This window comes from Cotesia typhae, unplaced genomic scaffold, assembly GCF_013202065.1.
Source record: "Cotesia typhae breed Kobodo isofemale line unplaced genomic scaffold, CoteBio_Ctyphae contig_20, whole genome shotgun sequence".
Taxonomy (NCBI): Eukaryota; Metazoa; Arthropoda; class Insecta; order Hymenoptera; family Braconidae; genus Cotesia; species Cotesia typhae.
This window is the reverse complement of record NW_027423725.1, coordinates 1,503,938-1,527,187: the sequence shown is the minus strand read 5'-3', so window position 1 is coordinate 1,527,187 and position 23,250 is coordinate 1,503,938. Positions and strand designations below refer to the sequence as shown.

The window sequence follows — 23,250 nt, the reverse complement described above, 5'->3', positions numbered from 1 at the left end:
CTGCAAAAGAACTTCATTATATATAATGCTGAAAGTATATCATAAACATTTAACAATTTTTAGAATTTTTTAACAAAAAAAAAAAAAAAAAATGAAAAATGAAAAATGAAAATATTTAAAAAAAAAATCTATAAATAGAAATTTTGAAAAAACATAGATGCAATTTTCGAAAAATATAATTTATTTGTTAGATAAAACCAAAAATTGTTAGATGTTAGCTGATTTTACTAAAACTTACTTTTTAATTTATTTTGTTTCAATTGTTGAAAAAATGTCAAGTTAAGATGAAAACATTAGACTAATGAAAAATTCCTAACCTTTAGCTCCCTATTTATAAATAGGCGAAATAAACATAAACTCAAAATTAATAATGAAATAAAATATGTTTTTTTCCCAGAGAACTCAAGGAAACATCGAAATTAATATTCTGAATTTGATAAGCTTGATAATTAACTTTACTAAAAGGGTTGTAGTTTTAAATTTTTAAAGCGCGCGAAAATAGCGGGAAGTTTAAAAATGAACTGTCAGATGGTTTTTTAAATTGTATAAATCCTTTTTTGAGTAAAATATATTTTATTTAATTTATCTTGAATTATTAAGTTATTTAAATTATTTTCATTTTTAAAAAACATTAGTTAGAATTTTTAAATAATTAATTTGTTCCAAAACCTAATTGATGTATAAAAAAAAACCCCTCCTTCTTAGTAGCCACCTGTTACGCAGCTGTTCCCTATACAAAACGTACTTGAAATAATAAAACAAATGAAATTTGTTTTTAGCTGGCATTCTTATGGTATCTAAGTATATAAGTTTAAAACTCAGTTTAGTTGTTCATTTATAAAAAAACACAACCAAAAAAATAATAATAATGTTGAAATCGAAATCACAAAATAATATTTGGTATGATACTTATTTGAATTATTTATAATTATAAGTTAATTTAACACTGTTTATTGTTTTATTGTACAACTTTACTTTTTTACTAGTGAGCAAGAAGCTAGATTTGTACAAGAAAGGATAACAAAAGTAGAAAAACATTTTGCTGATTTATGTAGTTCATTTGCAGCATATGCGAGAAAAGCTGCAAGGTGAATTAATCATATTAATTTAGGTTTAATTAAATTTAATTTTCTATCGTACTATTCTTGCTCACTATTTCAGACTTCGAGATAAAAATGATGAATTAGCAAAAGTGATTCAAAATTATGCTACGTCAGAGACTATGAACCAATCATTAAGCCGTGGATTATATAATTTTGGAGCAACGTTGTCGGTGATTGGTGATTACAAGTAAGTTATTTTCTAATTACTGTATAAAGAAAAGATAAGTAAATACAATAAATTTTGAAATTTTTCCTCTTGAAAAAATTTACTTTAAGGGGTTATATCAACTTGTAAGTTCGAAAAATGTTTTTTTGATCATACTGAAGTTAGCTATCAGCTGTCAATTTTAAAAATTTTTTTAACAAATCAATTACAATATAAAAAGCTTCTAAAAATTTTCACTTGTAATTTTTATTGATTTTCACATGTGGAACTTTTTTAAATAATTTTTTGAATAGTAATTTAATTGCTATAAAATTCTAAAAAATTTTTAATGTCTGTCAACTTCAGTGTCATGTTTTTTTGTTAATTTTTTCTGGAGAGGCTTTTTATTGAATATATACATAAAATATATGAACATTTAGCGAATTTAACGTATTACAAGAATTCATATTTTATTAATAAAAATATTGAGTTCCGTCGTTCGTGTAGAAGATCTCTTGAAGGTCCTCCACAAAAAGGTGTCTGGCGGTGAGGAAAATATCTCTGATCTAAATTATTTGAAATAAAAAAACCAAAAGAATTACTTTTAGGATAGATAAATACAGATAATGATCGAAGAAATAGTCAAAATTTTGATTTTAGACAAAATGGCGGCTTCCCAACAAAAAAATCTTTTTTTGCACGAAAATTTACACTTTAAAGCGACTTAAAAATCGAAATTTTCATCAGAAACTTTATTCATTCGATCATTACCTGACAAAAGTATCTAAGAAGATCCTGTGAAAATTTCAAGTCAATCGGTCAAGCCGTTTCGAGAAATATTCTTCACCGACTTTGAAAACATCGTTTCGAGAAAAACGCATTTAAAGTTTTGGTTATTATTTAAAATTACAGTTCCGCCTACTTTCAAACGCTCGGAGACGTCTTTACAAATACGCTCATTACTCCGAAATTATTTACCGGATTACTCTGAAATTTACAGACAATATTCTCGAATATATATACATTTAAAATATGCAAAAAAAAAATTTCGATTTTTTCAAAATTACAATTGGATATAACCCCTTAACTCACTTAACTTACTTCCACTCATCTAAAATATCGAAAGTCGCTAACTTGAAATATTTTTTATAAAAAAATGAATACCGCTCGCTTATGATATTTTTGATAAAAAAAAATACTTGTTATAACTTCAATTAAATATTCTCAGTTTTAAAAAAATTCTAAGAAAAGTATGGTTGTTATTAATTAAAATGTTCACTCTTACTAAGGTCAGGATAGGGAATGCATGTTAGCTGTACGATTTTTAATTGCTAATATTTGGAAAAATAGCACTAAATTAGCACATAAGCAGTACCTTTTAATTTTTTGTTATTAAAATTTTTTAGAGATGCAGAAGTTCAACGTATCGATTCAAAGATAGTTTCAACACTGTCTCAGTATTCAATGATATGTAGACATGCTCGTGAAGATGTTAAAAACACTTTTTCAGCTCGAGATAAAGAACTTGCCAGAAGAAAGCACATTGATAAGTTGCTACTGAAAGAACAAGGAAAGTCACAGACAGTTGTAAGTATTTTTTTTTATAAAAATTATTACTGCTTGAATGAAATATTCTTAATGATAACAATCTGAAGAATTGAAGTAGTTTTCATAGATTAGAGCTTGTAAAGAAAAGATATTTTTATTAATTACTCGTATTAGTCGCAAGCGGATTTGAAATCAATGTCAAATACAGTCCAAGTATTAAAAGTTGTTAAAGGGTTAGAAGAACAGATAGATGCGTTTGAAAAACGTAAGCTGCAAGACCTTATAACATTGCTACTAGATTTTGTAAGGATAGAGTTGAGTTTTCACACGAAAGCTGTTGAGCTTTTTACAAAAGCTTACCAAGATATTGCCGAAATTGATACATTCAAAGACTTGGAGGTAATTTATTGATATATTTATAAATAACATCTGAGAAATATTAAACTAACTGACATTCATTTTTTTAGAAATTTCGAGAAATTCTGAATGCCTCGGAAACATTTTCACGATTTGATACTGTTACAAGAACATCTTTTCGCCAATCGTATTCGCTCACTGACTTATCGAATCACCAAACACCATCACCATTGCAGCTTAAAAAATTAATCGTGCTAACGAATCAATGGTACGAAGATCTGGAAAATAAATAAAATTATTGACGAGTAAAAATTTAATTTATATTGCAGGATTCTTTGAAAGCAGCCGTCATAAAGTCATCCGAGTTATCACAAGTTAGCGAGTACGATGAAAGTTCTGACACAAAAGACACTGAATCTATTGAAGATATTGCAAAATAAAAAATATAGTGATACTTAAGTAATAAATAATTCATTGGTATTTATTGGATAGTATAATTTTATTCGAATTCATTGTCTTAGTATTTTAATTGTTTCATTTTTCTACTGAAACATTACTAATTTAATTTAAAAAAAAAAAAAAAAAAAAAAAAAATTGTTAATATTCGCCAAAATCAAAACAAAAACTGGTTGTAAAAAGAACATTTGGTGTATTGATTTAAAATTTATTTTTCAATATCATGATATATTATTAATAAATTTGAATACTTCAAGTAATTATTACTATAAGAAAATTATAAAAAAAAAAAAAAAAATTCTAAAGATATTTTACGATTACAAATCCATTCGATATTATTGAAGTTGAAAAGTAAGCCGTAAATACTACTTATATAAATGATAATAAATATGTTGAAATGATTTGTGCAGGAATGACGTAGGATAAGTATTTATTTGTCTGCACTTTCCACACCAGCCTGCGTCATCAAATCTGCGATGTTCTTTTCGAGATCATCTATTCTATTTCCCATTTCATCTAGTAAGCTTTGTTAAGGAATTAATGAAGTAAACTATAATTATAAAATGGATATATCATAATTGAAAAAAATAAATGATATAAAATGAAATAAAATAAAAAATAAATTATATTGATGTCAGTATGCAAATGACTATTTTTTTAAATAAATTACTCCAATTTTCAGAATTTTCTTAGCAATAATTTGTTAATTAAAAAAATCCTGAAAAATGATCGAATGTCTGTTGATTTGCGTAAAATAAAAATTAATTAATGTCTAATTGAATTAATTAATATAAAAAAGGATATTTCTTCCAATAATTTGATCGGACATCGTTTGAAACTTATCTTGCATTCCTTGAAGAAGACTTTGAACCTGAAAAATATGTAAATTATTTGAGTAAAGGTCAACTGAATAATTGCGTTTTGTATATATAATAAAAAAATAACTTACGAATTGCGTTAACTCTTGCATATTTTTCGGGTCAACATTAGTAGCCATAGCAAAATTTTCACCACTATCAGATTTGTATTCTTGCTTAATATCCGCCATTATTTAAAATTTTTCTCTTCAAATAATTATGCTTAACAACTTTTGCAATATCGCTTTCTGTCCAGCTGAGTATAGACAACTCTCAGAATCTATGTTTATGATTTATCCAAGCAGTGCATGCGAGATTTTTCAACAGCTTATTTACTGTGTGTATTAACACAAACTTCTAACCTCAAACAAAATGTTTATTTAAGTAACGATACGTATGTGTGTAAGTAACGTTGCTTAGTATTTAGTGTAACTAAAAAAACAAAAATATTCAAGATGTTCATAAACATGAAATGTTTAGTAGAATTAGTGACAGTTCGAGAAAAGCACCAGAAATTGATCTAACAATGACGGGTTATACACAATTGTGTACAGTATAAAACACTCGCATATACACACATATACAGTTGCATATACAAATATGTTCTTTGTTGTCTGGTGTGATCTTTAAACTTACGAAAAAGTTCGAAAAGTAATCTGAAACAAAAAATTTGTAGAGTAGAATGTTTATAAATAAAAAAATAAGTATGAAGGAAAATTTGTTTGAAGAAAAAAAAAAATAAAAGATTATTATCGATAACAAATATTCAAAACTAGCTGTTACTCGCCCACTTCGCTGAGAATTTTATAGAATTGTATTTTTAGATCTAAACTTGAAATTTAATTAGAGTATTGTTTTGACTTTCACAAATTCCAAATTTCATCGAATTAGCATATACCTTTTATCCATGTAATTATTCCAGCTAATATTCATTGTAACTTTCAATGTGCAATCATTATAATGTTTGCGTGATGGCTTTTTTTCAAAAATGAATAATAATTGACACGAAGAAAAAAATTTGAAATGAGAATTTGGGGTCTATAGGAGCTATAGCTTGGAAATTAAAAATTTTTAATGTTAACACCCACCTTCGCAAACCCCTGTGAGATGAGCTATTGTAAAATTTGCCCATAGACTTTTTCTACATCTCTTACAGAAGATTCCTACCAAATTTGGAGTTGATAGGAGCTATAGTTTAAAAACGGGAATTTTTCATTATTAACGCCCCCGCAATCCTCTTTGGGGTAGAATATCGTAAAATTCGTTCATAAATTATTTTTTCATCACTTACAGAAAATTCCTACAAAATTTGGAGTCTGTAGGAGTTATAGCTTGAAAATTAAAAATTTTGATTGTTAATACTCACCCCCGCAACCCTCTGTAAGGTAAGATATCGTAAAATTCGTTTATAGATTATTTCTACATCTATTACAGAAGATTCCTACCAAATTTGGAGTCGATAGGAGCTATAGTTTAAAAACGGGAATTTTTCATTGTTAACGCCCCCGCAACCCCCCTTGTGGGTGGAATTTTGTAAAATCCGTTCTGAGCAGACCTCTACTCGGCGAAAGAAATATTCTTGCCAAATTTCAAATCTCCAGGTCTTATAGTTCCAGAGATATCGTGATGAGTGACTATATCTATAAAAAGTCTCCTATAAATGTCTAGATTAAAAAAAAAAAAATAAAAATTCTAGATAAAAGTTTACCATGTTCGCAAAAAGCTACATACAATCATTAATTTTGAAGTTTTAATTCCGTTCATAAAATAAATAATCCTTTTGCCACTATTTTTATGGTTGTATGCAAAATTAGGTCGATACTTACCTATTATCATTCAATTGTGCTTGTTGTTAGAAATATTTAAAATTTAATTGAAGCAAAATGTAAAAATTTATTCTACATGAAAATAAATTTGGAATTTATTGATGTTAAAATTTATAATGGATTTATTGATTGAATGGTTTTATTTTAATCCTTCAATAATCGAGAATTTTTAAAATTTTCTAGTTATCACAATCTAAATAGACAATTTTCTGTTTTTTCTTTAAAAAAACGAGAGTTTAAAACTATGAAGTAGCGACATCTTACAGAACTTAGAAAATTAAAATAAATAATCAAATTTATGGCAGTATTCTCATCAAAAAAATTGACCTGCGACATTGAAAGAAAATTTAAAAAACCCACAAGAACTACTTTATGATTTTTTTAGAGGTTAAAAATTTCACGAGATTATGAATTATGACAGTGATAAAAAAAATTAATAAAACCGGTGTGACTGACATTAAAATTAATTTTGTTTTTGTATTTGACTATTTACACACTGTAACATAATGACTATTTTAAAGATATTTGGAAAAAGGCTGTATGGAAAGCAATTTCCTCGACTGTCATCGAGTACTTTGGTAATAATATTTGATCATGAATCATTTAGGTTAACTGAGTAATTGTTCAACTAGTTTTGTATTTTTAAACTTGTTCAAAGATATTTGTATTAAATTGAATAATTACTTATTATTACACCTTCACAGTTATTTTGTATAATATTTCAATTGATGTAAATTTATACTTTTACAGAATCATGTTCGTTTTCTGGCATCTCACGAAAAGTTTGCGGAGATTAGAAGTTTGGATAAGATCCGTAATATTGGAATTTCAGCTCACATAGATTCAGGAAAAACAACGTTAACAGAACGGATATTATTTTATACTGGCAGAATTGCTGAAATGCATGAGGTATATCATCAATTTATTTCAATTGATATTTTACGTGATTTATATTATTTTATAGTGCTAAAATTAACATACATCTAAAAATTTTTTTAATTTATTTCAACAAAAATTATTGTAAAAATTTTTTACAAATAATTCTACATGTAGAAATTTTAAAAAAACTATGAATGCAATTTTTTTTTAGTATTAAATTATTTATTCAATAATACCAAAAACTTGTTCGATGTCTGATAATTTGTGTTACTAAAATTAGCAGACATTTGATCATTTTTTAGTTTTACTTGATAAATAAATTATTTAAAAAATTTATAGCTTGGTAAAATTTCAACTTGTAAATTTTTTTTGCTAATTTTCTTAATAATATTCAAATAAAACATTCTGAAGAGTAATTAATGTAATTAATATAATTTTTTACAGGTAAGAGGTAAAGATAATGTAGGAGCTGTAATGGACAGTATGGAGTTGGAGAGACAAAGAGGTATAACTATTCAATCGGCTGCTACTTACACAATTTGGAAAAATCATAATGTCAATATTATCGATACGCCTGGCCACGTTGACTTTACTGTTGAAGTTGAACGAGCGTTGAGAGTTTTGGATGGCGCAGTTTTAGTTTTATGTGCTGTTGGTGGTGTTCAGTCACAAACACTTACTGTTAACCGGCAAATGAAGCGTTATAGTGTACCATGTTTAGCATTTATAAATAAACTTGACCGCATGGGAGCAAATCCAAAGAAAATTTTAGATCAGATGCGCAAGAAAATGAATCATAATGCGGCTTTTATTCAACTTCCTATTGGTTTAGAATCAGAGTCAAAGGGGATAGTTGATTTAATTACACAAAAAGCGATTTACTTTGACGGAAATTTTGGAGAAATTTTGAGAGAAGATGAAATTCCTAAAAACATGCAAGCTGGTAAATACGATGCTTATATCTAATTAGTTTTTATTCTAGAACTTGATTATGGTTTTCTTTGGAACTTGATTTATTTTTACATTACAGAGGCTCATGACAGACGTCAAGAACTCATTGAACACGTAAGCAATGTTGATGAGAAGCTAGGTGAATTATTTTTGAATGAAAGCTCAATAACAGAAGATGATATAAAGAGTGCAATTAGACGATGTTGCTTAAAAAGGAGCTTTACTCCTGTATTAGTTGGTACTGCTTTGAGAAATAAAGGTGTTCAACCATTATTAGATGCTGTCATAGATTACTTACCGCATCCAGGAGAAGTTGTTAATTATGCAATCAAACCAACTGAAGGACAGTAAGTATTTAACAGTGAAACAAATAATTATTGTTTGTTTAATTCCTGTTCTCATTTGTTTAATATTAAAGGTTTTATAATGCAACTACGTATCTCATTTTTTGAAGATTAAAAATTCTAGCTGAAAAATTGATAATTAGATTTTATTTAAATTTGATACCAAGGCAACAAGCCAAATGGCAATTTATAATACATAGTTAAACAATTTCTACGTGAAGAAATTAATATCAAAATCATTTCTATGAGTACATAGTATAGAGTATATAATAATACAAAATAATGGATTAAATAATTTGCATATAAACAAGATACAAACAATATAACAAGTCTACATAATAATTCATAATAATTCTCAATAATTCTGTGGATTGCACTTATTTTGTCCTTAATTTGAATCATCATAATCTAACCTTCATTTAATATTTGTTTAACGTCGTTCTAATTATCGAGATTTAATAAATAATTGAAAACTTCTTTTTTAAAGACTTGCAAACTACTCGAATTTACTATTTCACGCGGAAGTTCTTCCCAAAGCCTTATTACAGTTACTAAGAAAGATTTCACTAAATAACTTGTAGTGAAGAGAGTAATTACCTACAAATGCACTACTAAAAAAATTTGTAAAATAAAATTGATAAATGTTATTTATAAATAACCATTAATTTTTAATATCGTTTATTAAGTTGTCATTTTTGAGATATGAAATTGCGTTAAAAAACCTTCGATATACATAATGTTTATTTTATGAATGAAGGATTAAAATTGAAAAGATTTTTCTAATCAATTCAAAAATTCTTTTTTATTATTGATATCTTTTCAGGTCTAATCTTAATAGTTATTTTGCTTGTATATAAATTTTTACCATTGAATTAAAAAATTTTTATTAATTATTATTTTACGTTCTATAATTATTTTAGATTCGAACTAACAAAAGTTGTCCTCGACTCCGTTCGTAATGGAAATAAACCATTTGTAGGATTAGCCTTTAAATTGGAACTTGGTAAATTCGGACAATTAACGTACTTCCGTTGTTATCAAGGGATGTTACAGAAAGGTGAAAGTATTTACAACACTCGCAATCATAAAAAGGTAATAATTTTATTAATTTAAGTATTACTCAAAATGATGAACAATATTTTGTAATATTTTAATATTTTTTACTAATAAACAGGTCAGGATATCTCGATTAGTACGTTTGCATTCAAATCAAATGGAGGATGTCGATTCAGTATATGCTGGAGATATTTTTGCGCTATTTGGGATTGATTGTGCGTCTGGTGATACATTTACAAATCAAGCGAAATTAGAAATATCAATGGAATCAATGCACGTTCCAGACCCTGTTATTTCTATGTCTATTTCACCAAAGAATCCAAAGGATCGTGATAATTTTGCAAAAGGGATAGCCAGATTTACTAAAGAAGATCCAACATTCCGTTTCTTTTGGGATCCAGATAATAAAGTATCTTTTTTTTTTTTTTTTTTTTGTTAGATTAGTTGATAAAAATAACTTTAGATGCAGCAATAAAAATATTATTTTGTTTCTTGTAGGAAAGTATAGTTTCGGGTATGGGAGAATTACATTTAGAAATTTATGCCCAGCGCTTGGAACGTGAATATAACTGTCCTATTACTCTTGGCAAACCAAAAGTTTCTTTCCGAGAAACTATTGTATCGCCATGTGAATTTGATTATCTTCATAAGAGGCAATCTGGAGGAGCGGGACAATACGGAAGAGTTATTGGAGTAGTCGAAGTATGATAACTAATTTTTCCTTAGTTGTTGTATACAACAACGAATTATTTTTTATTGTTTTAAATTATTTTTAGCCGTTACCTCCTGATCAAAACACTCAAATTGTGTTCAAAGATGCTACCGTTGGTACAAATGTTCCAAAACAATTTGTTCCTGGAATTGAAAAAGGATTCAGATTGATGTGTGAGAAAGGTGCACTAACAGGACATAAAGTTGCTGGCATTAAAATTATACTGCAAGACGGTGCTCATCATATAGTTGATTCTTCAGAGTACGCTTTCCAATTAGCAGGGCAAGGTGCGATTCGACAAGTTTTTGAAAATGGACTTTGGCAACTTCTGGAACCCATTATGGCTGTTGAAGTTACGATACCGAATGAATTTCAAGTAAGCTCTGAAACTATAGTTGTAAGAATTTTTATTTAGTACAATTGTAATAACTAAAATTTTATTTTCCAAAAAAAGGGCGTAATTATGGGTCAAATAAGTAAACGTAAGGGTGTGATTACTGGAACAGAGGGCAGTGAAGGTTGGGCAACTATTTACGCCGAAGTACCTCTCAATGAAATGTTCGGTTATTCTGGAGAGCTCAGATCTTCAACTCAGGGTAAAGGTGAATTTACGATGGAGTACAGTCGCTACAGTCCATGTTTACCTGAAATTCAAGACAAATTGATCCGTGAATATCAAGAATCATTGTCGCCGAACCAGCAGCAACAAAAGAAAAAAATTAGTTTAAATTCAATTCAAGGGGGCCAATCTTTTATTACGTATAACATTTTAGGACTATTTCACCTTATTTTACCCATCCGTAAAATATAATAAAATTTCTCTTTCCGTAATAAGTTAAATAATAAGTTTACACATCAAAAATTAAAACAAAGCATTCTATTATTTTGAAAGTATAATTTCAGATCAATTAAACTCTACCTACTCTTAAATGTTTTACGTAATTGATGAATGGTCATATTATTTAGAAATTTTAATTGTAAGTATTAATTGACTGTAAATTAAATTATTGAAAAGACCACCATAACTGTTGTGTCATTTTGATAAACAATATGTATTTTTAATATTAGTCATAAACTATAGAAAGTTTTTCATTGTTGATATTGTTCAGTGTATGTACATTTTTGAAATCAATATAGATATAAACAAATTGGATTTTTATCACAGTTTTTAATGGTTTTTATGAATTATTCTTGACAAAAGGATATATTTAAAAAAAAGAATTGAGAACTACTTACAGTAGTGAAGATAAAAAAAAAAATTGGGTAAATACTTGGAAGTACGGTCTAATTTATTTTTGGCAAAAATATTGAAAAAATATTTTTTTCTTCAATTACTCGATTTTACGCTACATTTATGGTACAAATTATTGAAATAGCCAACAATACATTTTTTTATTAATTTTGTATTAATATTAATAAAAAAATGTATGTTGAGCGAAAATCTCTATTAAAATTGGTTTTTATTAGTTTACTAATTTCTCCTTTATTTTTGAATTTTTCCCGCGTAAAAAAAAATTAAAGAATGTCAATTTTCTGTTATTTTTTCAAAATTGTGAGTATCTTTGTTAAATTAAATAAGTAATAGTTTTAAAAAACTCGCTTTCTATAGAAAACCAAACTAAAAAATAGAAAATAAATTTAAATTAAGAATAGTGTTAAAAATTTCAATAAATATAAATTAATAATAGTGTGAATAAAAAAAAAATTATTTCATTTAAAAAAAAGCGCGGGAAAAGAAAATAAATTAAATTTATTTTCTATAAAAAGCGGATTTTTTTAGTTTTTTAAAACTATTATTTATTTAAAAAATTTAGTAACCGTTTAACTGTATAATAATTAAAATTTAATAATTTTAATTTTCATCATTATTATATTGATTTATTGAAAAGTTCATTTCTGATACATTTTTTAACTTTCGATTCAGCTCTTCTAAATCTTTGTCAAGACAAAATAACTGAGGATCAGATTGTATTGGTTGATTTGGTTTAATTGTTAAATATTTCAAAGCATTTGTATCATTGATTTGGATATTTGGGTTTTTAATTAAACAATTAATAATGTATCTCATCATACGTATAGAAAATCCAATCGGTGGTATTTTACCCAGTGCTTTTATATAATATTGATTCATAAGAAATAAAATGTTCGTGGTAGAACATCAAAAAGTTTTTCTGTTATACCCATGCTGTAAAGTTTAATTTTATCTTTGAAAACTTCGACAAGTTCATTTATTAATTCCATCAGCTCATCAAAGTAAACGACTTGCCATCCGTTGGAGTATTTGCCTTCGATAGATATTAATGGTTCTCGAGAGTGAATTTGAACTAAATTTTCATTTGTAATCGCACATATATCTGGTTCATGTAACCCAGAATAGTAGCCCAGTAAAATTCCATAAATTATTTCATTTTCATTTTTATTTTTATTGAGCTACACCATCTAAGCAAATTAATAATATCGGAATATGTAGGCACAGACGATGGTGAACCGAGCTGAAGAGGACTTACATATTCTTCGAGATTTAATAATTTTATACTCAGAAATGAATAATGTTGCAGGATTTTTAAATATTTTATTATTGTGTAACGACGTAATGAACGATCTAACAGCTCTCTTACTAGCAATTTTGTCCGGTGTTCCGAGTCACTAATCTCATGTAATCGAAGCTTATATATTACTTGCAAAATTTTTGTCGGTATTGAAATCTTTGAATACGAGGTCCATGGTTTTTTATGGAGTTTTAAAATATAATTATGTATTTGTAAGCCGATAAATTGTGAAGATTCATTATTTAGTTCGACTTCAGGAATTTTTACGTCATTAAAAGCCATTGCAATAAATATTAAATTGGAAATTTAAATTTACATAAGCTTCTTTTATTACATCACAAGTTAACAATAATGACGTAGGTCACAATTCTAATATAAACACATTAAATTAACTCGTAAGGACTGATATATAGTGTGCAAGACTAAATTTTGCATTAAGAGTTTTATGTGCGTTAAATATAACGAGTAAGGATATTATTAGGAAGAAATATGTTTTCCATTTGAAAGCCTTGAGTTAATAGCAGTTATGTAACTTGTCAGTAATTAGTTTATTATGTGACAAGTAATTGTGTGTAGTAAAATTAATGTATGAAGTGAAAAAGGAAATAGCATAACTACATCCGTGTAAAAAAAAGTTTCCGTAAAAGTTCCGAAATAGTTCTGGAAAATTCATGGAACTCTTCCGGAACATTTCCTGGAGAAAATTTTTCGGACTTTTCTCTGAAAAATTCTAAAAAATACTTATTTTGAGTCCTGAATACTTTTTCAGAGTTTTTCAGAAAAAAGTTCGAAAAATTCCTGGAATTCCACCAGGGATCGCTGGAATACTTCCAGAATAAATTAGGAATACTGCCGGAATATCTCCGGCACACTTCTGGAACATGTCCGAAATATTTCTAAAAAATTCCTGGAATACTTTCCGAACAAATCGAAAATAGTTACAAAAAAAGATGTTCCTGGAATATTCTGAGCGTGTCCTTGATGTATTCCTAGTATAGTTTGTCAGTATTCCGGATTTGTTCCGGAAGAATTCCAGAAATATTCTATAAGTATGCCGGAGATGTTCCGGAACTATATTCTCAATTTATTCTGAAAGAAATCCAGACATAATACAGACGTTTACCAAAAATTCCAGCGATATTCTATAAATCTGCCGGAGATTTTCCTGAGATGTTCCTGAAGTGTTCCACGGATGTTCCAGAACTGTTTCGGGAACATTGCAAAAGTATTTCGGGGATATTCCGGATTGTTTTTGTAGATTTTATTGGACCATGACCAATGTGGAAAATTCCGCGCCAAATCAGACAGTTTAAAAAATTTTAATTTTCCACGACTCATTATGCGAAGTTTTATGATCGAAAATTTTTTTTTGCCTCGGTTTCCCAACTATTTAATTAATTAATTAATTCCACGATTGATAATCCACGTAGTCTAATTAATTTGTGCATTATTCGATACATAATTTAATAGAGATTAATTATGTCACTGGTAATAATCAACTTAAAATAATAGTACTAAAAAAAAAAAAAAAAAAAAATACCAAAATAGTTAAGGAGGTTCGAGGGAGTTTAATGTGAATTATTTAGTATATTACACACCTAGAGAAGTAAAGTAAGAAATGTTTCAGATCACATGTAATCAACAAACATGTGATCTAAGGGTTTTTTTTATTTTCCTTCTCAAGGGGTGTAATATACTATTAATTATTGTTATACCATTGTTATATTCCAATATTGAGGAATATTTTTCAATCAAGAATTTTTAAGTTTAACCAAAAACAATATGCTAGCAGGTGTCATTAAGACTCCTACAATTAGAGTAGACTGATAACAGACAATTCAAAGGTCGTAAATCAGAAGCTATACATTATTATTGACCGTGTAGTTACGCTGTATGCACCAAAAGACAAAGAAAAACTATCTGAAGATAGAAAATAATTATGGTAAATTATACAGCGACGAAACCAAGGTATCCATCGGATTATTCGATGTTATTGCTGCTTGCCTGTGTTACAGTGTTATTAATTTTTTCATGTGTATTTTTCTCCACCTTGGAAAATATAAGGTAAATTTAGCTTTTTTTTTTATATTTGCTTAATTAAGTATAAAAATTTATTTCTTTCACAACTTTAAATCATTTAATATGTTTAAAATATGCATAAAAATTGTTCATTATTATTTTCATCATCTTTGTAGCAGTATCGGTTTAATAATGTTTTAATTACATGATTGTATTTATCATAGAGGAAAAAGAAAATTTTATAAGCTTGTACCGTGACAAAATATTTTAGAGAGGAAGTACTGTATACAAAAAAATACTATCATTTTATCAATTAAAACTTGTTGGTTGCATATAATATTATATTCAATAGTAAACAATGTCTTTGAAGAGATTTTTTTTTTTGAACATCAATTCGTAATCTATATTTTTAAATTGGAAAACATAAATTTTTATCTTTCAGTTAAAAACAGACATTTTTAGATAATAAACGTAATTAAGAACAAAATTAATTTTATGACTTTAAGTTAAACTATATATAACAAAATAAAATATATTTTTAAAGTGAACTTTAATTTATTAATTAAATAAATATTTTGTTTATAAATTTTATTATACTATAGAAAAATTCAAAAGAAAGAATTTTTTTATAAATCTTAAATGATTCTAGTTCCTTGCACGAATCAAATGTAATTACAGTAAACTTCGATAAGTTAAGTTAAAAGAAAACGTTATACATTTTATTCGAATTTTTGACTTTTTCAAAAATTTTAATTTTTCTGATTTTTTACAGTGTACTTCAAGACAAATTATTTTTTTATAATCAGTAAAAAAAAATTTGTTCATATATGATAAAAATTTTTAATTTACTATTAACATTTTATTATTTACATTTTTAATCAATAATCAAACATAATTTTAATTCAAAAAGTTACTCTGCAACGATCACATAATATTCTTATAGCCCTGAATAAAAAAAAGTATTGAGACAAAGAAAAAAGTATTGAAAAGTATCGGATTGACTATAAAACCAATACTTTTCAATACTTTTTTCTTTGTCTCAATACTTTTTTTTTTAATCAGGGAGATTTCATAGAATTGATCTGTAAATTTTACAAAAAATTACGTAGTTTTCACGTAAACTCACAAGTAATAATAACATATTTTTTCTGTAAATTTTAAAGAATATATACAGTGGAAATTTTGAAGATTATTTTCAGTAAATTTTACACAGTCGTTTTTTCTGTGTAAAATATCGTAGTCAACAGATTACGAAAAAAAGTTTTTCCAACTCTTTAATAATAATAATAACTTCGGGATTTCTTTATTAATCGATTTTTTATCTTGTACTATGTCTTTAGAATTCAAAAAACTGCGTCAGATGCCGTGTCAAAAATTAAAATCTATCAAGATATTCAAAAGTTACAGCTTTTCAAAAATTGAAGTGATGCATTTATCAGTAATTTTTAAATTTTTGAACTTCAGAGATAAAAATCGAGATTCTTTAGTTTCCAATGATTTTAGCTTTTATATCAATTCTCTTTTGTGTATTCACAGACAGAGTGAAACTGATACACTGACTCCGGAAATTAAAACTGCAGAAAACAACTTTGAGTGGAAAAAATGGTTGGAAGAAAATAATATTGATTGGGTCTTACCAATATATCAACGAGCTACGTCTGAAATATGGACTTACCACTGTTTGGGAATATTAATTCATCCAAAAGCTATTCTCACTGCTGAGGAGTGTATTCAACCGTTAGTAAAGCTGAGGTTCAATTTATATTCAACACCAATTGTTTTCACTTCATAATTTGAAATTTTGTTTTCACATAGCTACGAATCTTATGCAACTGGAGTTTTCAAGTGGAAAACCAATTATAATGCTACATATTTAGATAAAAATACATTATTTAAACTACCGTCAACAAGAGGTCGACTTTCACACAGATTAACAACTTTTAGCTACCGTAAGTCTTATAGTTATAATAATTATAATTATACTTCTGTTAAAACTTATTTTATGTAAAAATAATTGCAGCCGATGACCAAAACACAAAATGGATTGGTAGAAAAATAGCTCCAGGAATAATAATAATGTCTATCGATGATCCGATAGATTCTGTTCATCCAGAGAATTTATCACAATCATTGTCATTAAATGATATTTATGATGTAAATTTTGTAAAAAATTGTATTCATATAATCTTTACGGAAGTTGGTGAATCGGGTGAATATGTTCCTAAACAAATTCAAGAAACTATTATGAATCATTCTGAGTTATTTGGTAGATTTAATAAAACTTATTCTTATTTGTACGATTCATTCAATAACGTGTCAGTAGAATTCAATTATGAAGCAAGTATTTTTGGTACATTTGATAAATTGAATTTCAAATCTTATGTAAGTATATTCAATATGCGCAAAAATATTTGTTAGAAAGTAAAACTAACAGATGAATTTTAATTACCCTGATTCAGAAAGACGATTTGAAATGATTACCTCCATGTTAATTGTATATCTATATAGTGTTAAAATCCGATGCTTTTAAGGGGTTATATCCACTTATAAGTTCGAAAAAATGTGTTTTTTTGTTAATTTTTTCTGGAGAGGCTTCTTATTGAATATGTACATAAAATATATGGACATTTAGTGAATTTAACGTATTCTAATAATTCATATTTTATTAATAAAAATATTGGGTTCCGTCGTTCCTGTAGAAGATCTCCTGAAGGTCCTCTACAAAAAGGTGTCTGGCGGTGAGGAAGATATCCTAATATTAAATCCTAATCTTTAATATTAAAATAGAGATGAAATGTATGTGAAACCAATTTATTCGTGATATGATTGGTTGAAAATAACTATTCTCATTCTGATTGGTTGAAAGGAAATATAATTTACATAAATTACACATAAATATATCATGACAATAAATATGAGGCGCGCGCTTGCGTGCGCAAATTCAAATTTTAGTCAACTCTTATAATTTAGATGATGAAAAATATGAAAATATATCATGTAAGCAATCTATTCGTAACGTGATTGGTCAAATATATCATAAGCATGAAAATATATGCACTTCCTAAATTCAGGCGCACGCTTACGCGCGCAAATTTAAATTCTAGTCTAAATTATTTGAAATAAAAAAAACCAAAAGGATTACTTTTAGGATAGATAAATACAGGTAATGATCGAAGAAATAGTCAAAATTTTGATTTTAGACAAAATGGCGGCTTCCCAACAAAAAAAAATCTTTTTTTGCACGAAAATTTACACTTTAAAGCGACTTAAAAAATCGAAATTTTCATCAGAAACTTTATTCCTTCGATCATTACCTGACAAAAGTATCTAAGAAGATTCTGTGAAAATTTCAAGTTAATCGGTCAAGCCGTTTCGGAGAAATATTCTTCACCGACTTTGAAAAAATCTTTTCGAGAAAAACGCATTTAAAGTTTTGACTACTATTTAATGTTACGGTTCCGCCTACTTTCAAACGCTCGGAGACGTCTTTACAAATACGCTCATTACTCCGAAACTATTTACCGAATTACTTTGAAATTTACAGACAATATTCTCGAATATATATACATTCAAAATATGCAAAAAAAAAATTTTCGATTTTTTCAAAATTACAAGTGGATATAACCCCTTAAATCATTCCAAATCATTTTAAATAATTTAAATTAGATTTCTTAATCAGGGTAGTACAAATTGGAATGTTCTTTTTGTAAAGTTAAATTGAATTACTATTTTAGGATACACATCGAGGCATATTGGGTAGTCCAATACTATGCAGTCAGCGTGACAGTTTCTCACCATATTTATTAACAGGGTTACTAACGAGCCAGTCTCATCGTGATTGGTATGAATACTCAGGTATAAATCAAGAAAGAACATGGATAAAGCAGAAATTATATGGAATTAATTAGACATGACCTTGGTGAAAATTTTTCGGACTTTTCTCTCAAAAACTCTGAAGAAGTCTTTAGATGTAAAAATCTTTTAAAGAAGAAAAATTATCCATTAAATAATTTTTGTCAATTAATTATTCAAGCTGTAATGTATGTATTCACGATGGAAAAATTATTATTTTTTTTTTTTTAATTATTGTGACCACTCAGAATATCCACTTCTCATGCTTCGTGGACTAGGTCCAAGAAGTGAACGATCATCGATGACTGAGTTCTCGACATAAGTCAAGTCCTCGAGTCGGCCTCACGCTCAGAGAAGAGGATTATTCCTCATCATCATGGCTGTATCGACTCCACAATTGAGTAGAGAGGATGTGAAGATATACTACAGAAATGATCCTGTGAAGTATGATCTTAGTTGTTTTTTCCATTTTTGATGGCTTATAAAAGCGTATAATAAGAATCTAGAAACGAACAGATAAGTTTTAGTTTAGCCATCTAGCGGGAGTTTCTCTAAAAAAAAAAAAATACAATATGTTGAGTTTCAGAAAGTCCCGCTAGATGGCTAAACTAAAACTTATCTGTTCGTTTCTAGATTCTTATTATACGCTTTTATAAGCCATCAAAATGGAAAAAACAACTAAGATCATACTTCACAGGATCATTTCTGTAGTATATCTTCACATCCTCTCTACTCAATTGTGGAGTCGATACAGCCATGATGATGAGGAATAATCCTCTTCTCTGAGCGTGAGGCCGACTCGAGGACTTGACTTATGTCGAGAATTCAGTCATCGATGATCGTTCACTTCTTGGACCTAGTCCACGAAGCATGAGAAGTGGATATTCTGAGTGGTCACAATAATTAAAAAAAAAAGAAAAAAACAATTTTTCTATTGTGAATGCACACATTACAGCTTAAATTATTAATTGACAGCAATTTAATTAATTAATAATTTTTCTTCAAAAAATTTTTACATCGTTCGAAATTTAAAATAAAATTTTTTTTTCTCCTCCGGGCGTAAAGCGTCAATTTGAAATACATATTTGTTTCACAATCTGAAATTCATCCAGAAATTCACCATGAACTAAAATTTTTTTTGTCCGGGTATCATTAATCAAGAGTTTATTTACAAATTATGTAAATTTAATTCTAACAATCTCGAATTCACGTATTTGCATTATTTTATTTCCAAGTCCGTTTAATAAATATAACTTTTTATTTTAAATATTTAGTTATAATTTATAATTTATAATAGAAGCAATTAAATAGATAACAACCAAGTCAATATTAATTTTGTTTAATTATCAAATCCATGAGATGTATGTTCTTGTCGTGTTAAAGCTAAAGCAATATCTTCCACGGTGACACTATTCCGTTGCTCACTAGCTATGTTAATCATAGCATTGTGTAAAACATTAACAATAAAATTTCTGAGGGCAGAATTAATTTCTTGACGAATTGCTGTGAAACCACGACCACGAGCTAATTGATAAAGCGAGGGTTTCAGTTTTTTGTTCATTGTATCATAAAAATTACCCCGGCTTATATTTTTTAAACCTTTTCTTCCTGATTCTCTCTTTGATTTATTATTTCTAGGCTCGTTCATCGATTTATATTTTATTTTAATCATTGTGTTAATTAATCATTTCGTTTGTGATTTACTAAAATATTTTGATTATTGAAGTGATAAATTAAATTAGTTTTGATACGTTAATATCAGAGTTACTAAATTTTTAACACTAAAATTAATTTTAGGCTTGAGATGAAAGAATCATTAAATTTTTTTAGATTTAAACTGATACATATTAACTTCTCTTAGATTATTTTAAACTTAAAATATTTTTAATTATAAAATTTTTTTTTTTTTTGCAATTTACTTTCAAGCTCTCTTCTACAAACTTTGTATTTTTAAAATTAAAAACAAATAAATTTATAAAAAAAATATCAGATTTCTTCAACATATTTCTTCTTATATATATATAATTTTGAAAATAAAATTGTTAAAATGACATTTTTATCAAATCATAAGATTTATATTAAATATGTAACAAAAAAAAAATTTTGTTGATAAATTAAAAAAAAAAAAATAATATAACAAGTAAAAAAATTTTCGTAATTAAAAATTGAACTTTAGTTAATTTAATTAATAATTAATAAAGAAACTTATTTTTTTCTCGAAAAATTAATTAACTTCTAAAACAATTAATTTAAGATTAGCTAAAGATTTTTAAATAATTATTTAAATTACAATTCTAATAATTTTAATTGATACTTAATTATAAATTGACGAATAAAAATATTCTTAAAAAAAAAAATATTTAATTCAATTTATCTGATAATTTTATTTTTTTCGGACATAATATTATTATACATTGATAGAGTATAAAAAGATAAACTAAATGGTTTATTCAGCAGTTGGCATGGATTTAATAATGTCCGAATTTCCTGGGTCAGTGATGGACAAAGTACATACTCTGAAGTATTTTCCACAAGCTGTACCAAGTTCAATGTTGTTACCTGTGTAGTGGTGAACTCCGGTTTTTGCAAGCATAGCGTAGTACTCAATTTCGGATTTTCTAATTGAAAAAAAAAAAAAAAATAAATAAATAAATAAAATTAAATTAGTCAAAAATTTATTGGAATTTTGTCACATTGCTTCAGAATATAAGTTTCTTAATGTAATTTTGAAATTAAAAGACATTCAATAATTTTTGGATTTAATTTTTTACTATACAAGTGTCAAAATAACAATTAATAATTAATGGTATCAAATTTTTTAATATTACGGCGGAAATGTTGGTCGTATAAAAAATTTCTTAAACAAAAGTTCCACATTTAATTTTATAAAAAAAAAAATGTCTCTTAATTTTTTCTAGAGACCAATAAAAAAGCCACAATTTCAAAATTAAAATTTTTATAATTGAAGAAATTACGGTGAAAATTTTGGTCGCATAAAAAAATTATAACAGACAGATAATTAAACCTTCCTTAATTTTTTTATAAAAATTTTTTGCAATGCTAATATTTTCGTGAAAAATCTTGGATCTGTCTAGCCTACAATATGACCTCTGTAAGATTTGATTCCATGTTAAACTGATCTTAAAGACTTCGTAAGACATCATGGCATTAAAGTTAGCAGTCACTTAATAATTTTTTTTAACAAACAAATTTCTTCCGGAAAATATGTTTTACAAAATTGCATTTTTAATTTTTCTAAATTTCTACATATCAATTTTTTTATTTACTTTTATTGCCTTAATTTATTTGTTAAAAAAAATATTGAAATTTAATAAATATCTGCTAAATTAATGACAATAAAGTTAGCCGACATCTAGAAATTTTTAGAATTTTTTTTATCGAAAAAATTATTACAAAAAAATAAAAAAAAAATTGCACGTTTAAAAAACTTCAAAAACTGCAAGTGCAATTTTTTTATTTTAATTTAATTATTAAAAAATTTAGAACGTCGGCTAACTTTAATGACATGCTAAATGAATTTTCATTAAGACATCATATTGCTGGCTGGGTAGTGATGAAAAAAAAAATTATTACCTTAGGGGTGGCGTGTTGTTTCCAATAATTACAAGCTTAGCTTTTCCTTGTCTAAGAGACTTGATGGTCTGTTTGTATCCTAAGACATATTTTCCAGACTTCATGACAAGAGCAAGTCTGGAGTTGATGCTCTCCATAGCTTTTTTCTTTAAAATACATAAATATTTTTAAAATTATTAAAATAATAAAATTTAATAAATTAGTAATAAATTGAAAAATTTTTAAAATCAATTTATTACGAGTAAGTAATTAGTAATTAATTATATCAATTAAAATATTATTTAATATAAGTGAGGTTAATCCCAGCCACATGGTGATAAAAATTTTTAATCATACCTGTTTCTTTTGTGCAACCATTTTGATGGATTTTTTTCCGGCCCGGAATTACTGAAATAAAAGATAATTTATTTATTTATAATTTAAAAATTTTTGAATTAATTTTTAATTATATTTTTTTAAAAAATATTGGTTTAAAAAAAAATAGGCTAGTTACCTCGAGAATGCCGTGTTCAAAAGAGCGAGAGAGAAGAAAGGAAGAAGTAAAGAAACATTGATGCTGCTCTGTAGATGACAGTACCAGGCAATACCTACGTGAGTGCTTATCCTGTGTTGGTATTTTATCTTTTGTATTTCATATTTAAAATTTGCAGGTGGCGCTTCTTGCAAATTTAGAAGAAATTTAAAATTTTTAGAGTTCGCAGTCACTTGACCATTTTTAATTTTTATACATTTAAATTTGTTCTTAAAAATTATTTCTAAAAAAATTACATTAAATTTAGCTGTCACCACGATTTTTTTAATTTTCTTTAATAAATAAATTATGGCAAAAAAAATTATTAAAAAAATGGACTTGTAGAAATTTAATAAAATAAAAAATGCAATTTCTTAAAAATAATTTTTTTGTTACAAAAATTAAAAAATTGTCAAGTGACAGCTAAGTTAAATGTCATTCTAAAAAATTGCATGTTCAATTTTTACAAATTTTTTTTTTCAATAACAAAA

The 23,250-nt window shown here is 26.8% G+C and overlaps 7 protein-coding genes and 2 non-coding genes across 10 annotated transcripts; 4 read left to right on the top strand and 5 right to left on the bottom strand.

The window, feature by feature from the left end:
• Window positions 1-774: 774 nt before the first annotated feature.
• On the top strand, window positions 775-3,657 carry Fam92 (CBY1 interacting BAR domain containing protein Fam92). Of its 2 annotated transcripts, XM_074259385.1 has the most exons (7): window positions 775-900; window positions 987-1,088; window positions 1,162-1,290; window positions 2,655-2,835; window positions 2,971-3,195; window positions 3,264-3,421; window positions 3,483-3,657. In XM_074259385.1, exons 1-7 carry the CDS (start codon window positions 869-871, stop codon window positions 3,490-3,492), a joined length of 837 nt encoding a protein of 278 aa, XP_074115486.1. In that variant the 5' UTR covers window positions 775-868; the 3' UTR covers window positions 3,493-3,657. The 2 variants fall into 2 exon arrangements, with proteins under 2 accessions (XP_074115486.1, XP_074115485.1); XM_074259384.1 differs by having other exon boundaries at window positions 3,264-3,657.
• A 139-nt stretch (window positions 3,658-3,796) lies between these two features.
• Window positions 3,797-5,059, bottom strand: LOC141538091 (uncharacterized). The gene is made up of 3 exons (XM_074259387.1): window positions 4,559-5,059; window positions 4,414-4,480; window positions 3,797-4,128 (listed from the first exon to the last, which is right to left on the bottom strand). Exons 1-3 carry the CDS (start codon window positions 4,655-4,657, stop codon window positions 4,040-4,042), a joined length of 255 nt encoding a protein of 84 aa, XP_074115488.1. The 5' UTR covers window positions 4,658-5,059; the 3' UTR covers window positions 3,797-4,039.
• A 1,626-nt stretch (window positions 5,060-6,685) lies between these two features.
• Mefg1 (mitochondrial translation elongation factor G 1) lies at window positions 6,686-11,523 on the top strand. The gene is made up of 9 exons (XM_074259378.1): window positions 6,686-6,870; window positions 7,043-7,201; window positions 7,616-8,114; window positions 8,202-8,469; window positions 9,387-9,558; window positions 9,641-9,931; window positions 10,021-10,224; window positions 10,299-10,610; window positions 10,689-11,523. Exons 1-9 carry the CDS (start codon window positions 6,799-6,801, stop codon window positions 11,043-11,045), a joined length of 2,334 nt encoding a protein of 777 aa, XP_074115479.1. The 5' UTR covers window positions 6,686-6,798; the 3' UTR covers window positions 11,046-11,523.
• Window positions 11,524-11,966: 443 nt separating this feature from the next.
• Window positions 11,967-13,166, bottom strand: LOC141538081 (uncharacterized). Its single transcript, XM_074259372.1, is given in 3 exon segments — window positions 11,967-12,373; window positions 12,376-12,658; window positions 12,661-13,166. Coding segments are annotated over 3 exon segments (975 nt in total). The 5' UTR covers window positions 13,066-13,166; the 3' UTR covers window positions 11,967-12,086.
• Window positions 13,167-13,309: 143 nt separating this feature from the next.
• LOC141538075 (uncharacterized) lies at window positions 13,310-19,086 on the top strand. Its single transcript, XM_074259365.1, has 6 exons — window positions 13,310-13,407; window positions 14,576-14,847; window positions 16,339-16,539; window positions 16,618-16,751; window positions 16,823-17,184; window positions 17,262-19,086. The coding sequence occupies exons 2-6, from the start codon at window positions 14,723-14,725 to the stop codon at window positions 17,277-17,279; spliced, it is 840 nt and encodes a 279-aa protein (XP_074115466.1). The 5' UTR covers window positions 13,310-13,407; window positions 14,576-14,722; the 3' UTR covers window positions 17,280-19,086.
• LOC141538426 (small nucleolar RNA U3) lies at window positions 18,894-19,108 on the bottom strand. The gene has a single exon (XR_012481051.1). It is a non-coding gene; the product is annotated as a small nucleolar RNA U3 (small nucleolar RNA).
• A 226-nt stretch (window positions 19,109-19,334) lies between these two features.
• LOC141538427 (small nucleolar RNA U3) lies at window positions 19,335-19,549 on the top strand. Its single transcript, XR_012481052.1, has one exon. It is a non-coding gene; the product is annotated as a small nucleolar RNA U3 (small nucleolar RNA).
• Window positions 19,550-19,993: 444 nt separating this feature from the next.
• LOC141538257 (histone H4-like) lies at window positions 19,994-20,326 on the bottom strand. Its single transcript, XM_074259635.1, has one exon. It carries the CDS (start codon window positions 20,324-20,326, stop codon window positions 19,994-19,996), a length of 333 nt encoding a protein of 110 aa, XP_074115736.1.
• Window positions 20,327-21,013: 687 nt separating this feature from the next.
• Window positions 21,014-22,784, bottom strand: LOC141538076 (large ribosomal subunit protein eL30-like). Its single transcript, XM_074259367.1, has 4 exons — window positions 22,742-22,784; window positions 22,585-22,635; window positions 22,249-22,394; window positions 21,014-21,272 (listed from the first exon to the last, which is right to left on the bottom strand). The coding sequence occupies exons 2-4, from the start codon at window positions 22,603-22,605 to the stop codon at window positions 21,101-21,103; spliced, it is 339 nt and encodes a 112-aa protein (XP_074115468.1). The 5' UTR covers window positions 22,606-22,635; window positions 22,742-22,784; the 3' UTR covers window positions 21,014-21,100.
• Between the last annotated feature and the right edge of the window lie 466 nt (window positions 22,785-23,250).